The sequence below is a fragment of the Coregonus clupeaformis genome, chromosome 6 (assembly GCF_020615455.1).
Source record: "Coregonus clupeaformis isolate EN_2021a chromosome 6, ASM2061545v1, whole genome shotgun sequence".
Lineage (NCBI taxonomy): Eukaryota > Metazoa > Chordata > Actinopteri > Salmoniformes > Salmonidae > Coregonus > Coregonus clupeaformis.
Genome location: NC_059197.1, coordinates 31165058 through 31181890, shown reverse-complemented (window position 1 = coordinate 31181890; position 16833 = coordinate 31165058). Strand labels below are relative to the sequence as shown.

General features: G+C 44.6%; 1 protein-coding gene across 1 annotated transcript in view; it reads left to right on the top strand.

Moving 5' to 3' along the window:
* The first annotated feature begins 42 nt into the window (after nt 1–42).
* The window catches only part of bckdha (branched chain keto acid dehydrogenase E1 subunit alpha), a 47469-nt gene continuing 30678 nt past the window's right edge, over nt 43–16833 (top strand). The window contains exon 1 of the mRNA XM_041878172.2: nt 43–318. Within this exon, the coding sequence (XP_041734106.1) occupies nt 205–318 (114 nt within the window). The 5' untranslated portion in view covers nt 43–204. The remainder of the gene's footprint in view (nt 319–16833) is intronic.

Below are 16833 nucleotides of genomic sequence, written 5' to 3'. Positions count from 1 at the left end.
CAAATAAATTGTTAGGTGTAAGCAATAAAACCGAAACGCTTGTAGCCTACCAGATCGCGGTTTCATGGCGCTGCTGAGACCAACCCAATTCTTTCAGATCCACTAGACTTGAGGTCAATCGATTGGTCGTAATTTAAACATGAGCTGCTAGCTCCTGTAATTCGCAACTAGCAGAGGGAGCTAGCTAACTAAACAGTGAACAAGATGGCGACGGTTAGAGGTGTTAAGAACATGTATGGGATCTGTTCTCATGCAATCCGTCAAACGACTGGATTGAAAGCAGCAAAGCTCCTTCAGCAGAGGGCGTTCAGAGTCAATGTGAGTTAAGACATTTTATAGCTAACCAATGTGAGGAATTGTTGTTTGACATTTCAGCCATAAGTTAGCTAACGTTACTTGTGGCTAGCAAGCTAAACGTCCTTTAGCACACATTAATTAGTTGAATATATGCAATGTAATGCACATCCATCCAAATTTAATTTCTAAATAACATTATTGTTTTGCATGTTGTCATTATTCTACATAACTAGTACGTAAGCTAGCCAGCTTGGAAACGTTTTCAGGTTTGTTTAGCACCCACTGGCAAAATAGTTAGCTAGCATGCTAATGTATCATTATTTTGCTATTCTGGAACCCAAGTAACGTTGCCTTCGTTTTGAATTAGTTAGCTAGTTACTTTGATATGCGTGTTTGATATTACATGCAGATATCAGTAGTTGATCACTGCTAAGTAGTGACGTTTAATTTTCCTGCATCCTGATTGGTCGATTGTGGGGTGTGGAGAACTCCAGACGTCACTTGTGATCGACGCAAAGTCGAACATCTGCGTAACTATCAATAATTTTTGAGTGGTGATGAAACACAATGTTGCACATGCAAACATGACCCACTGTTGATGTAGCTTATATCAAGTCCTGCAAGGGTAGATTGTTGTGTGTAGCTGTGGTTTGTGATGACTGTAGGAAACAGTGCCTACTAACTGCGTCACTAAACCCTTCCTGAGGGACCCCTCCTGAGGGACCCCTCAGACAGCAGGCATGGTGTGTGTGTCACTGTAAGTCGTTTGAGCGTTTGCTAAATGACTCTCTCTCTCAAATTCAAATTCAATCTGCTTTATTGGCATGAAAAACATTGCGTCAATATTGCCAAAGCAACAACGTAGACAATAAACACTACCAGTCAAAAGTTTGGACACACCTACTTATTCAAGGGTTTTTCTTTTCTTTTTACTATTTTTTACATTATAGAATAATAGTGAAGACATCAAAACTATGAAATAACACATATGGAATCATGTAGTAAACAAAAAAGTGTTAAACAAATCAAAATATATTTGCGATTTTAGATTCTTCAAATAGCCACCCTTTGCCTTGATGACAGCTTTGCACACTCTTGGCATTATCTCAACAAGCTTCACCTGGAATGCTTTTCCAACAGTCTTGAAGGAGTTCCCACATATGCTGAGCACTTCTTGGCTGCTTTTCCTTCACTCTGCCGTCCGACTCTTCCCAAACCATCTCAATTGTGTTGAGGTCGGGGGATGGTGGAGGCCAGGTCATCTGATGCAGCACTCCATCACTCTCCTTCTTGGTAAAATAGCACTTACACAGCCTGGAGGTGTGTTGGGTCATTGGCCTGTTGAAAAACAAATGATAGTCCCACTAAGCCCAAACCAGATGGGATGGCGTATCGCTGCAGAATGCTGTGGTAGCCATGCTGGTTAAGTGTGCCTTGAATTCTAAATAAATCACAGACAGTGTCACCAGCAAAGCACCCCCACACCATAACACCTCCTCCTCCATGCTTTACGGTGGGAAATACACATGCGGAGATCATCCGTTCACCCACACCGCGTCTCACAAAGACACAGCGGTTGGAACCAAAAATCTCAAATTTGGACTCCAGACAAAAGGACAAATTTCCACCGGTCTAATGTCCATTGTTCGTGTTTCTTGGCCCAAGCAGGTCTCTTCTTCTTATTGGTGTCCTTTTTAGTAGTGGTTTCTTTGCAGCAATTCGACCATGAAGGCCTGATTCACACAGTCCCCTCTGAACAGTTGATGTTGAGATGTGTCTGTTACTTGAACTCTGAAGCATTTATTTGGGCTGCAATTTCTGAGGCTGGTAACTCTAGTGAACTTATCCTCTGTAGCAGAGGTAACTCTGGGTCTTCCATTCCTGTGGCGGTCCTCATGAGAGCTTGATGGTTTTTGCGACTGCACTTGAAGAAACTTTCAAAATTCTTGAAATGTTCCTTATTGACCGTCCTTCATGTCTCAAAGTAATGATGGACTGTTGTTTCTCTTTGCTTATTTGAGCTGTTCTTGCCATAATATGGACTTGGTCTTTTACCAAACAGGGCTATCTTCTGTATACCAACCCTACCTTGTCAAAACACAACTGATTGGCTCAAACGCATTGAGAAGGAAAGAAATTCCATAAATTAACTTTTGGAAGGCACACCTGTTAATTGAAATGCATTCCAGGTGACTACCTCATGAAGCTGGTTGAGAGAATGCCAAGAGTGTGCAGAGCTGTCATCAAGGCAAAGGGTGGCTACTTTGAAGAATCTCAAATATAAAACATATTTTGATTTGTTTAACACTTATTTTGGGTTACTACATGATTCCATGTGTTATTTCATAGTTTTGATATCTTCACTATTATTCTACAATGTAGAAAATAGTACAAATAAAGAAAAACCCTTGAATGAGTAGGTGTGTCCAAACTTTTGACTGGTACTGTACATTGTAATAAAACAATGAAGAAGAAGAATAATAATATAAAATGGTAGTAAATAATAATACAAATAAAGAAAAAGAACAAAAAAGTAAATAATAATACAGAAAATAAATAATAACAATAAGATGGTAACAGTCAATAGCAGAAATATAATAAATATAAAAGGCTAAACATAGAAAATGAAACTATAAGTAACTTATAACTAACTGTCATCCTCACCATTACATCAGTACTACTACCATCATCATTACTACTACTACTACTACTACTATTACTACTACTACCACCACCACCATCATTAAACTGCTATCATTACCATCACCCCTACAACCCGTACCACTACTATTTGGAATAATAACAATATTAATACTAATAATAAGTAAGTTACTGTTTACTATGCAGATGTTATTATTCAGTGTCCCTCAGGCTATGGCAGGGAAATATATATTTGACTGCAAGAGGAGCCGTTGCTCCTTCACCCATGAGTACTTTTTGTTTTTCCTCTGGGTTTAATAAATGTAGTAATTTCTGTGAATAATTCATCTCTTGGTGAGGAATATTTCTCACAGTAAAGGAGAAAGTTAATCTCTGTTTCTACCTCCCCTGTTGTGAAGTGACCACATACACGCTCCTCTTTGGGTAGCCATGTCTTTTTATGTCTGCCGGTTTCTATTGCCAATTGGTGGTCACTCAGCCTGTACTTGGGAAGGATCTGTATCTGCTTCGTATCTCTGACAGAGTAGAGATAATCAGCCAATTCATATTCTCTGTTTAGGGCCAGATGGCAATTTAGTCGGCTTTGGGATTTTGTTTCATTTTTCCAATGTTGTAAAAATAAGTCCTTCGATTGGTTCATGATTTTGTTTATTTGAATTATTTCTTTTGAGGTAGTGCTGGTGTCAGATTTGCTGGTTAGGTCCAACACCAGCTGACTGAGAGTGCTCGTTTCTGGGCTCAGCTCTTAGGTTTGAAGTGCTTTAAATTGGAGACTTGAATTTGGACTTGAATTTAGATGTAGACACAATTTTTTCTGTATTTTCATTACTACTGGAAAGCGTCCAATTCTTTCCTGCATGTATTACACATTATATATACAGTGGGGGAAAAAAGTATTTAGTCAGCCACCAATGGTGCAAGTTCTCCCACTTTAAAAATATGATAGAGGCCTGTAATTTTCATCATAGGTACACGTCAACTATGACAGACAAAATGAGAAAGAAAAATCCAGAAAATCACATTGTAGGATTTTTAATGAATTTATTAGCAAATTATGGTGGAAAATAAGTATTTGGTCAATAACAAAAGTTTCTCAATACTTTGTTATATACCCTTTGTTGGCAATGACACAGTTCAAACGTTTTCTGTAAGTCTTCAGAAGGTTTTCACACACTGTTGCTGGTATTTTGGCCCATTCCTCCATGCAGATCTCCTCTAGAGCAGTGATGTATTGGGGCTGTCGCTGGGCAACACGGACTTTCAACTCCCTCCAAAGATCTATGGGGTTGAGATCTGGAGATTGGCTAGGCCACTCCAGGACCTTGAAATGCTTCTTACGAAGCCACTCCTTCGTTGCCCGGGCGGTGTGTTTGGGATCATTGTCATGCTGAAAGACCCAGCCACGTTTCATCTTCAATGCCCTTGCTGATGGAAGGAGGTTTTCACTCATAATCTCATGATACATGGCCCCATTCATTCTTTCCTTTACACGGATCAATCGTCCTGGTCCCTTTGCAGAAAAACAGCCCCAAAGCATGATGTTTCCACCCCCATGCTTCACAGTAGGTATGGTGTTCTTTGGATGCAACTCAGCATTCTTTGTCCACCAAACACAACAAGTTGAGTTTTTACCAAAAAGTTATATTTTTGTTTCATCTGACCATATGACATTCTCCCAATCCTCTTCTGGATCATCCAAATGCACTCTAGCAAACTTCAGACGGGCCTGGACATGTACTGGCTTAAGCAGGGGGACACGTCTGGCACTGCAGGATTTGAGTCCCTGGCGGTGTAGTGTGTTACTGATGGTAGGCTTTGTTACTTTGGTCCCAGCTCTCTGCAGGTAATTCACTAGGTCCCCCCGTGTGGTTCTGGGATTTTTGCTCACCGTTCTTGTGATCATTTTGACCCCACGGGGTGAGATCTTGCGTGGAGCCCCAGATCGAGGGAGATTATCAGTGGTCTTGTATGTCTTCCATTTCCTAATAATTGCTCCCACAGTTGATTTATTCAAACCAAGCTGCTTACCTATTGCAGATTCAGTCTTCCCAGCCTGGTGCAGGTCTACAATTTTGTTTCTGGTGTCCTTTGACAGCTCTTTGGTCTTGGCCATAGTGGAGTTTGGAGTGTGACTGTTTGAGGTTGTGGACAGGTGTATTTAATACTAATAACAAGTTCAAACAGGTGCCATTAATACAGGTAACGAGTGGAGGACAGAGGAGCCTCTTAAAGAAGAAGTTACAGGTCTGTGAGAGCCAGAAATCTTGCTTGTTTGTAGGTGACCAAATACTTATTTTCCACCATAATTTGCAAATAAATTCATAAAAAATCCTACAATGTGATTTTCTGGAAAGTTTTTTTTTCTCAATTTGTCTGTCATAGTTGACGTGTACCTATGATGAAAATTACAGGCCTCTCTCATCTTTTTAAGTGGGAGAACTTGCACAATTGGTGGCTGACTAAATACTTTTTCCCCCCACTGTGTGTGTGTGTGTGTGTGTGTGTGTGTGTATATATATATATATATATATAATTTTTACTACATGCTCTCAATTTAAGGGCTTTATTGGCATGGGAAACGTATGTTAACATTGCCAAAGCAAGTGAAGTAGATAGTAAAAAAAAAAGTGAAATAAACAAATATTAACAGTAAACATTACACTCAGAAGTTCCAAAAGAATAAAGACCTTTGAAATGTCATTGTGTCTATATACAGTGTTGTAACAATGTGCAAATAGTTAAAGTACAAATGGGAAAATAAATTAACATAAATATGGGTTGTATTTACAATGGTGTTTGTTCTTCACTGATTGCCCTTTTCTTGTGGCAACAGGTCACAAATCTTGCAGCTGTGATGGCACACTGTGGTATTTCACCCAGTAGATAAGGGAGTTTATCAAAATTGGGTTTGTTTTCGAATTCTTTGTGGATCGCTGTAATCTGAGGGAAATATGTGTCTCTAATATGGTCATACATTTGGCAGGAGGTTAGGAAGTGCAGCTCAGTGTCCACCTCATTTTGTGGGCAGTGTGCACATAGCCTGTCTTCTCTTGAGAGCCAGGTCTGCCTACGGTGGCCTTTCTCAATAGCAAGGCTATGCTCACTGAGTCTGTACATAGTCAAAGCTTTCCTTAAGTTTGGGTCAGTCAAAGTGGTCAGGTATTCTGCCACTGTGTACTCTCTGTTTAGGGCCAAATAGCATTCTAGTTTGCTCTGTTTTTTTGTTTTGTTCTTTCCAATGTGTCAAGTAATTCTCTTTTTGTTTTCTCATGATTTGGTTGGGTCTAATTGTGTTGTTGTCCTGGGGCTCTGTGGGGTCTGTTTGTGTTTGTGAACAGAGCCCCAGGACCAGCTTACTTAGGGGACTCTTCTCCAGGTTCATCTCTCTGTAGGTGATGGCTTTGTTATGGAAGGTTTGGGAATCGCTTCCTTTTAAGTGGTTATAGAATTTAACGGCTCTTTTCTGGATTTTGATAATTAGCGGGTATCTGCCTAATTCTGCTCTGCACGCATTATTTGGTGTTTTTCATTGTACACTGAGGATATTTTTGCAGAATTCTGCATGCAGAGTCTCAATTTGGTGTTTGTCCCATTTTGTGAATTATTGGTTGGTGAGTGGAGCCCAGACCCCACAACCATAAAGGGCAATGGGTTCTATAACTGATTCAAGTATTCTTAGCCAGATTCTAATTGGTATGTCAAATTTTATGTTCCTTTTGATGGCATAGAAGGCCCTTCTTGCCTTGTCTCTCAGATCGTTCACAGCTTTGTGGAAGTTACCTGTGGCGCTGATGTTTAGGCCGAGGGTATGTATAGTTTTTTTGTGTGCTCTAGGGCAACGGTGTCTAGATGGAATTTGTATTTGTGGTCCTGGCAACTGGACCTTTTTTGGAACACCATTATTTTTGTCTTACTGAGATTTACTGTCAGGGCCCAGGTCTGACAGAATCTGTGCAGAAGATCTAGGTGCTGCTGTAGGCCCTCCTTGGTTGGTGACAGAAGCACCAGATCATCAGCAAACAGTAGACATTTTACTTCAGATTCTAGTAGGGTGAGGCCGGGTGCTGCAGACTGTTCTAGTGCCCTCGCCAATTCATTGATATATATGTTGAAGAGGGTGGGGCTTAAACTGCATCCCTGTCTCACCCCACGGTCGTGTTGAAAGAAATGTGTGTTTTTTGCCAATTTTAACCGCACACTTGTTGTTTGTGTACATGGATTTTATAATGTTGTATGTTTTTCCCCCAACCCCACTTTCCATTAATTTGTATAGCAGACCCTCATGCCAAATTGAGTCAAAATCTCTCTCTCTCTCAGTGCATGCTGGGAGTTTTTTGGAGTTTGAGTGTTTGGTGTGGAGGGCTTGTCCTAACTTATTTCTTGTTTCTTTCCTTGGTTTTTCCTTTCATTTTCTCTTTTCTATGGTGGAGGGTTAATGCACTGTTTGTTTTAGTGGTACCCACTGTTTTATTTTCAAAGTTAGAGAGGAAGAGGACAGAGGTTTAGTTTCCTGGGGTTTTGAAACGGTGAGGTGTGAGCGATGGCTTCGCAGCCTAGCAGCCTAGCGCGGAGGAGACGCTGTCGTTACGGCATGGATTCAGGTGTGTTCCTGAGAATGGAATTAAGGTGGAGGAGGTTCTGCTCGCGGTCGGCGAACGGGTAGGAGCTGAATTTATACATTCCGCATCCAGAATGAACAAAGCTGTGGTTGTGTTTATGAAAATAGCAAATTTGGTGGGTAGGCTCATTTCTAGTGGTATATTTGTAAGGGGTGTGTTGCTGCCAATTTCTCCTCTTTCTACCCCTTTGACTAGGGTGGTAGTTGCAAATTTGCCTCCGTTTATTACGGATGATCAAATCTGGAAGGAGTTGAGTCGTTTTGGTGAGTTTGCTAGTGGTTTTCAGTCAGATGCTGTCAAGCATGTTGTTTCGTTCCGGAGGCAAGTGTTCATGTTTCTGAATAACAATGAGCAACAGTTAAATGTGCATTTTAAAGTGAGGCATGGGGAGGGGCTCTATGCAGGGTTTCCCAGCACAGATAGTCTACGGTGCTTTGAGTGGGGGGATTTGGGGCATAAGAGCTTTGAGTGGGGGGATTTGGGGCATAAGAGCTTTGAGTGGGGGATTTGGGGCATAAGAGCTTTGAGTGGGGGATTTGGGGCATAAGAGCTTTGAGTGGGGGATTTGGGGCATAAGAGCTTTGAGTGGGGGGATTTGGGGCATAAGAGCTTTGAGTGGGGGGATTTGGGGCATAAGAGCTTTGAGTGGGGGGATTTGGGGCATAAGAGCTTTGAGTGGGGGATTTGGGGCATAAGAGCTTTGAGTGTTGGGATTTGGGGCATAAGAGCTTTGAGTGGGGGGATTTGGGGCATAAGAGCTTTGAGTGTGGGGATTTGGGGCATAAGAGCTTTGTGTGTGGGGATTTGGGGCATAAGAGCTTTGAGTGGGGGGGATTTGGGGCATAAGAGCTTTGAGTGGGGGGATTTGGGGCATAAGAGCTTTGTGTGTGGGGATTTGGGGCATAAGAGCGTTGAGTGGGGGGATTTGGGGCATAAGAGCTTTGAGTGTGGGGATTTGGGGCATAAGAGCTTTGTGTGTGGGGATTTGGGGCATAAGAGCTTTGCATGCCCACATAAAGGCCGTAGACAAGGTGAGGGTTCAATCACCAGTGGGGGAAATCGAGGTCAACGTGCAGGAGTTCATGAGACACAGGCAGCAGAGGCTGGGTCTAGTCATGCTATAGATGGTGGGGTAAATGAGGCTGGGTCTAGTCATGTTATAGATGGTGGTGTAGATGAGGCTGGGTCTAGTCATGCTATAGATGGTGGTGTAGATGAGGATGGGTCTAGTCATGCTATAGATGGTGGTGTAGATGAGGCTGGGTCTAGTCATGCTGTAGATGGTGGTGTAGATGAGGCTGGGTCTAGTCATGTTATGGATGGTGGTGTAGATGAGGCTGGGTCTAGTCATGTTATGGATGGTGGTGTAGCTGAGACGGGGTCTAGTCATGTCATGGATGGTGGTGTAGATGAGACGGGGTCTAGTCATGTCATGGATGTTGGTGTAGATGAGGCTGGGCTTAGTCAGGTTATGCTAGTGATGAGGAGAGTATAGTGGGGAAGGGGAAGCGACCAGGGGGGTGGAGGAGGGTGTCAAGCGGAAGAGGAAAAAGGGAGAGAAGAAAGGAGGTGGGAGGGGAGAGGCTGGTTGGTTCGGGGGAGGAGGCCCTGACTAGAGAGGAAGGGCAGGTGGTCACGTTGGGAGATGGAGACGAGGAGGAGGAAGGTGAGTCTGAGGAGGAAGACTATGAGTAGGATTTATTTTCAGACTCCTCCTCAATGGGTCCAGAGCTGACAGCCAGTCAGCCAGAGGGGTCAAAGTACACAGTGAGGGAACTGTCAAGGTTCCTGAATGAGACTAAGGGGAAAAAAGTTAATCTTTAGGCATTGTTTTGCGATCCAGGAAAGTTTGTAAGATCAGTACAACATGCTATGAAAAATGAGGGGCATGGTGTCCCAGGAAACGGTTTAGGTTGAGGAAGTGGGTCACAATCGTGCGTAAAAGTCTACCTTCAGACACTGTTTAGATGAACGTTTTCTTTCTTGCACTGGGGCTTTTTGAGCTTTGCTATTGGTCTCTTTCTCTGCTGGCTTTTCTCCCACCTCTTATGGGGACTCTTTGGGTAGGCTCGCTTAATATTAATGGCACCAGAGATGCGGGAAAGAGGAGTGTGTTGAGTGAATATGTAAAACAAAAAAAAGTACAGGTGTTGTTTCTGCAGGAGACGCATAGCGATGTGGTGAATGAAGTTGATTGGGGGCTCTGGTGGAAAGGGGCAAGTGTGCTGAGCCATGGGACAAATGTTAGTGCAGGGGTGGCAGTCCTTTTTGTACCGGGTCTGTCTGTAAAAATGTGCTCCTCAAAAGAGGTGTGTAGGGGTAGAGTGCTTGTAGTAAAAGCAGAAATTAACAACCAGAGTTTTGTCTTTATAAATATGTATGCGCCTAACACAGGGAGACAGAGGGGGCTTCTATTTGGGTGTCTTAGACAGGAACTCTCACAGATATCGCCTGAGGAGACGCTGGTGGTCGGCGGGGACTGGAACTGTACGATGGATTTTACGAAAGACAGAAATGGGGAGGAGCCTCATTCTGGTTCAGTGGGGGTGTTAAGGGACATTATTAATCAGTTTGACCTAGTGGATGTTTGGAGAACTAGACATCCCAACACAAGACAGTATACATGGGTGAAGGTATTTGGGGCTAGGGTGAATGCAGCCCGGCTTCAGAGCAATAGGCTGTTGGCTGTATTTTAAGAATAATGACTAAAGGATTTCACCCCAAATACAGTATAAATGTGTGAACGATGTTAGAGTTATAATGTAGTGTCAACCCACTAACAGAGGGGGAGGAGTTAGAAACTGTTGAGAAAGCATTCCAGGGTGAAGGGGACTAAGTAACGGTTTAAAGGTGGGCGGAGCAAAGTGCCTTTGTGTGTCAAGGGATATAAAAGCTGTATGTATGTTTTTTGGCGCCAGAGCTCTCCGTGATTAAAACATACAGATCATTCTTGTTGGTTGCGGACCTTCGTTTAATTCATGATTAAACCAGAGCCTTATACCCTCTGGGAATTATTCAAAGCATTAAGTTTGATTAATTAGAGATAGAAATTCTCGTGACAAATCATCACATCACCATGGCTCGGCTGTCTATTTCACCAGGGCCTCGGCAGGTATTGTCATGAGAATTTCTCTCTCTAATTCAACCTAAGCTTGAATCATTACCAGAGGTTGTAAGGCTCTGGTTTCATTCATAAATTATTCAATGTCCACAACCAGCAAGAATGATCTGTATTTTTATTCATGGAGAGCTCTGGCGCCCAAAACACATACACTCCTGTTTTATACCCCTTGACACACAACGGCACTTTGCTCCGCCCACCTTTTAGGAGGCTTTTTTTAACCCGTTTTCTCAGTCCCCTTCACCCTGGAATGTTTAGTCCCGCCCCCCTCTGTTAGTGGGTTGCCACTACATTATAACTCTTAACACCGTTCACACATTTATACTGTATTTGGGGTGAAATCCTTTAGTCATTATTCTTAAAATACAAATTAATCTAACAGGTATCCTATTGGAAGTTTAATGTAAAGCTCTTACAAGATGCCACTTTTTGCTCTGGTTTCCAGACTTTTTGGGAAAGGTGGGGGCAGGGAAGACAGGAGTATGAGTCTCTGAGTCAATGGTGGGATGTGGGAAATGTCCAAATTCGGCTTTTCTGCCAACAGTATACAGCTCTCATCCTCAGAGGCTAGGAGAGTATTGGGGGAACTCGAGCGTAGTATTAGTGAGATGGAGGTAGAGCTGGTGGGGCAAGGCAATGTAGGCCTCCAGGTTAATCTAGCTGAACTATGTAGGGACCTGGGCAGTTTTTTCCAGGTTAAAGCAAAGGGAGCACTTGTAAGAGCTAGGTTCTCCATGCTCAAGGAGATGGATGCTCCCAGCTCCTTCTTCTTTGGTTTGGAATGACAGAGCGGTAAAGCCAAGGGTATGCATTGTCTTCGGCTTTCGGATGGGCGGGTAGCGGACTGTGGAGTTTTATACAGAGTTGTATAGGGCAGAACTGGGCTCAGGTTTTGTTTGCCGAACTCCCTAAGCTCTCTCTGGTACAGAGGGATGAAATGGACATTCCCCTGTTGTCCCATGAAATGGCAGAGGCTGTAATAATTGGACTGGACTTATTTTGCGTGTTGCGCGAGTGCGTCGGGGTAGGAGAGTTGCCGATGAGCTGCCGGAGGGCGGCTCTGACTCTCCTGCCCAAAAAAGGGGACTTGTGTGATCTTAAGAACTGGAGGCCTGTGGCATTGCTCTGTGCGGACTACAAGATATTTGCCCAGGTCCTCTGGACTCTATAGTACACAAGGACCAGACATATTGTGTACCAGGACGCTCAATCACGGACAACTTGTTCTTAATCAGGGACATGTTGGACTTGTCGAGAGGTTCTAATGTGAATTTTGGTCTGGTCTCTTTAGATCAAGAGAAGGCTTTTGATAGAGTGGACCATGAGTATCTGTTTAATGTGATGTCTGTGTTTAGGGAAAGGTTTTTGGCCTATGTGAATATGTTGTATGCTGGGGCATCATGTATGGCCAAGGTGGGAGGGGGGGCTCAGTAGGCCAGTCTGGGTGAGGCGGGGCATTAGACAAGGATGCCCTCTATTAGGGCAGTTATATACACTAGCCATTGAGCCTTTTTTGGGTCTGCTACGCAGGAGACTGCAGGGAGTGTGCTGGACAGGCATAGCAGTGTCAGCGTATGCAGATGATGTTTCTGTGATGGTCAGGGATGGTCTTGACATGCAGGCACTAGAGAATAGTCTGAAGGTGTACGAGGGAGCTTCGTCAGCTAAGGTAAACTGGGGCAAGAGCAAAGCTCTGTTATGTGGGGCATGAGGGGATAGGGCCCCTCTGCTTCCAGGGGGTTTGCAGTGGGGTTGTGAAGGGCTTAACATTTTGGGGGTGTACCTGGGCTCGGAGAGGTGGGTCAGGAAGAACTGGGAGGGGCTGTCACAGGCAGTGGTGTCAAGACTGGCCAGGTGGAGGTGGCTCCTGTCCCAAGTGTCATATAGAGGGAGGGTGCTGATAATCAACAACCTGGTGGCATCTTCCCTGTGGCATAAACTGTCTGTCCTCAACCCCCCCGCCGGGCTGCTCGTAGACCTGCAACGCAAGCTGGTGGATTTTTTTCTGGTCGGGCCATCACTGGCTGAGGGCGGCAGTGTTGTATATGTCCGTAAATGAAGGAGGACAGGGCCTGGTGGACCTGGAGAGCAGGGTGGCTGCATTCCGACTAAAGGCGACGCAGAGACTGCTGTACCATACTGATGCCGGATGGAGGGAGCCAGCATGCGCGCTGCTGAGGAGAGCTGGCGGATTAGGGTTGGACCGGCAGCTATTCCTCATGAGGCTGGAGGGGCTGAGTACAGCAGGTCTCTCTGATTTTTACTCTGCGGTGCTGAGGGCCTGGCAGCTACTAAGGCCCACACGAGAAGGGAGAGTGGAGCCTGGGCTGTGGGTGTGGGAGGAGCCTATCTTCCACAACCCAGCCATCCTTTTGAGATCGGTTCAGTCGGCCACCCTGAAGAGGCGACTGATGGCAGCGGGTTACAGGCCTTTTACCCATCTTGAGGCTTTTCTTTCTGTCTCTCTCTCTCTCTGTCTTTCTCTCTCTCTCTCTCTCTCTCTCTCTCTCTCTTCTGTCTCTCTCTCTCTCTTTCTGTCTCTCTCTCTCTCTCTCTTTTTCTCTCTCTCTTTCTCTCTCTCTCTGTCTCTCTCTCTCTCTCTGCATGCTGGGAGTGTTTGGTGCATGCTGGGAATTGTTTGAGTGAGTGCTAAGTGCGAGTGTTGTGTAGAGTTAGATATCCTGGGTTTTCCTTTTCTTGGTGATATCCAAGGTGCCTGGGCCCACTGATGTAGGGAGAGGTGGGCTGACAGCGGTAGAGCAGCCACAAGCATCTGTTGCTGAGGAACAAGTTGTCCGTGTTGAGGGCACAGAGGTGCAACTTGTACAAGAGGGAAATGTTATGCAGCAGAAACATATTGTTGTAGAAGGTAAGGATGGATCTGAAGGGCCATTTCCTCAGACTGGTGAGGAGGTGCCCAGTACGAGTGCTGTGGTACAGGAGGGGGTACATGTGGAGCTAATCTCCCAGGTAGTGGAGGAGATGCCCACTACGAGTAATGGGGTTCAGGTGGGGCTAGTCTCCCAGGTAGTGGAGGAGATCCCCACTACAAGTAATGGGTTACAGGAGAGGGTTCATGTGGAGCTAATCTCCCAGGTAGTGGAGGAGATCCCCACTACAAGTAATGGGTTACAGGAGAGGGTTCATGTGGAGCTAATCTCCCAGGTAGTGGAGGAGATGCCCACTACAAGTAATGGGTTACAGGAGAGGGTTCATGTGGAGCTAATCTCCCAGGTAGTGGAGGAGATCCCCACTACAAGTAATGGGTTACAGGAGAGGGTTCATGTGGAGCTAATCTCCCAGGTAGTGGAGGAGATGCCCACTACAAGTAATGGGTTACAGGAGAGGGTTCATGTGGAGCTAATCTCCCAGGTAGTGGAGGAGATCCCCACTACAAGTAATGGGTTACAGGAGAGGGTTCATGTGGAGCTAATCTCCCAGGTAGTGGAGGAGATGCCCACTATGAGTGCTGGGGTACAGGGGGGGCTAGTCTCCCAGGTAGTGGAGGAGATGCCCACTACGAGTAATGGGGTTCAGGTGGGGCTAGTCTCCCAGGTAGTGGAGGAGATGCCCACTACGAGTAATGGGGTTCAGGTGGGGCTAGTCTCCCAGGTAGTGGAGGAGATGCCCACTACGAGTAATGGGGTTCAGGTGGGGCTAGTCTCCCAGGTAGTGGAGGAGATGCCCACTACGAGTAATGGGGTTCAGGTGGGGCTAGTCTCCCAGGTAGTGGAGGAGATGCCTGGTACGAGTGATGGGGTGCAAGTGGGGAGTGTTGAAAGGGATGTGGTAGAGGGGAGTCAGTGGTCTGTGGCCTCAGTTGAGGAGGATCAGGAGAAGGATATGGATATCTCTCTTGATACGATATCAGCTGGTGAGGACTCAATTTACGATCTAGAGGAGGTAAATGGGTTTCTTGATCAGACTTTTGGGAAATCTGTCAAATTGGCAGATTATTTTGATGTTGATAAGTTTGTGAGGTCAGCTGTGATGTTACAGAAGACGGTGCGGTTAGACCAGTTGAGTGAGAAGAAGCGGTTTCGCTTGAGGAAATTTGTTACTGCTGTTGCAGCAGCAAAAGGTGGTGGGAAACGTGGTCAGGTTAAGAGAAAAGTTAAATAAGATGATGATTATGCCTCATAGGGTGTTCTATTCTCTTTGTCTGGTTTCTCTGTGGTTTCTTCTGCTTTTCCTTTTTATTTTCTATATGGAGGTACTAAGGGTAGGTTCTCTCAATATTAATGGGGGAAGGGACAGGAATAAGAGGGCTTGGGTATTAGAAGTAATAAAACAGAAAAGGCTTAATGTAGTTTTCCTACAGGAGACACATAGTGATGAGGAAAATGAGGTTGACTGGGGTATGTGGTGGGAGGGGCAGCATATACTCAGTCATGGTACTAATTTCAGTGCTGGGGTGGCAATCTTGTTTTCTTCAGGCTTAGGGGTGACTGTGGTATCTACAACAGAGATTGTCAAGGGTCGGGTTTTATTGGTCAAGGTGGATGTTATGGGGTTTTATTTTTTTATGTTTATGCTCCTAATGAGGGTACAGAGCGTATTGCTGGTTTTGATAAAATAAAGGAAACCTTAAGACAGTGTGACCAAGAGGGGTGTATGGTTTTAGGGGGGGACTGGAACTGTACAGTGGATTTTACTGTTGATCGCACCGCTGAAGAACCTCCCCTGCGGTCAGCAATTTGTCTGTCTGGTCTATTAACTGAGTTTGAGCTTTCTGATGTGTGGAGAGTAAGGAATGCAAAAGTTAGGCAGTACACATGGCTAAAAGTTAATGAAGGTCGTGTCAGTGCAGCAAGGTTAGACAGGTTGTATGTATCTGAGCAATACTGTAGTAGGGTTGGAAGGTGTGACATCACTCCTGTGGGTTTCTCTGATCACCATATTGTCACTGTTGATATTCACTTGTCCTGTCCACGAAGGTCATCATCTTATTGGTATTTTAATGTTAAATTGTTACATGATGTCATGTTTTGTGAAAGGTTTTTGTTGTTTTGGGAAAAATGGAGGGTTACAAAAGGGAATTTTGAGTCCTTGAGACAATGGTGGGAGGTTGGGAAGGCCCAAATACGATTATTTTGTCAACAGTATACTGCTCTGTCTCGAATTGAAGTTAAAGAGACTATCAGGGCCCTTGAACAGGACATCAAATCTATTGAATTGAAGTTGCTCACTCAGAATGACCCCGGACTAGTCATGAACTTACAGGACAAGAAACATGAACTGAGGTCGTTTCTGCATGAAAGAGTGAAGGGTGCCTTGATTAGGTCTTGTTTCGCTTCCCTCAAGGATATGGATGCTCCTAGTGCTTTAAAAAAAAACTAGGACAGTCGACATTGCAACGTAAACAGATGGTCTGCCTTCGTCTCCCTGATGGGAAGGTGACCACGGATGACAGTGAAATGCGTCAACATGCCGTGGATTTCTATTCTGCCCTCTATAAGGCGGAGGATTGTGACTCTCTGTGTACTGAACAGTTGTTACACGGTCTTCCTCAATTGGGACCTGAGCAAAGAGTCGCATTGGACTCTGACATTACACTGCAAGAGCTGTCTACAGCAGTTATGCAGCTCTCAACAGGCCGAGCCCCTGGCATTGATGGTTTACCATCTGAGTTTTATAAGCACTTTTGGGGTCTATTGGGGAGGATTTTTATGAAGTGGTGTGTGAATCTTTTCATGAGGGCTCTCTTCCTGTATCTTGTCAACGTGCGGTACTTTCACTGTTGCCAAAAAAGGGGGATTTGGCTCTCATAAAAAATTGGAGACCTGTTGCTTTGCTGTGTGCAGAATATAAAATTGTTTCTAAATGTCTCTCAAACAGGTTGAAAGAGTATCTGGGATTGTTGGTCCACAAGGACCAGTCCTACTGTGTACCTGATCGCTCTATTGTTGACAACTTGTTTCTAATAAGAGATGTTTTAGACATTTGTAAACTGTCTGATGTAAATGTGGGTTTACTTTCTTTGGATCAGGAGAAGGCTTTTGATCGTGTGAACCACCAGTACTTGTTTAAAACAATGAAAGCCTTTGGGTTTGGGGATGTTTTTTTGTCTTGGATGAATTTACTGTATGCTGGGGCCTCGTGTATGGTGAAGGTGGGGGGTGGTTTGAGTTGCCC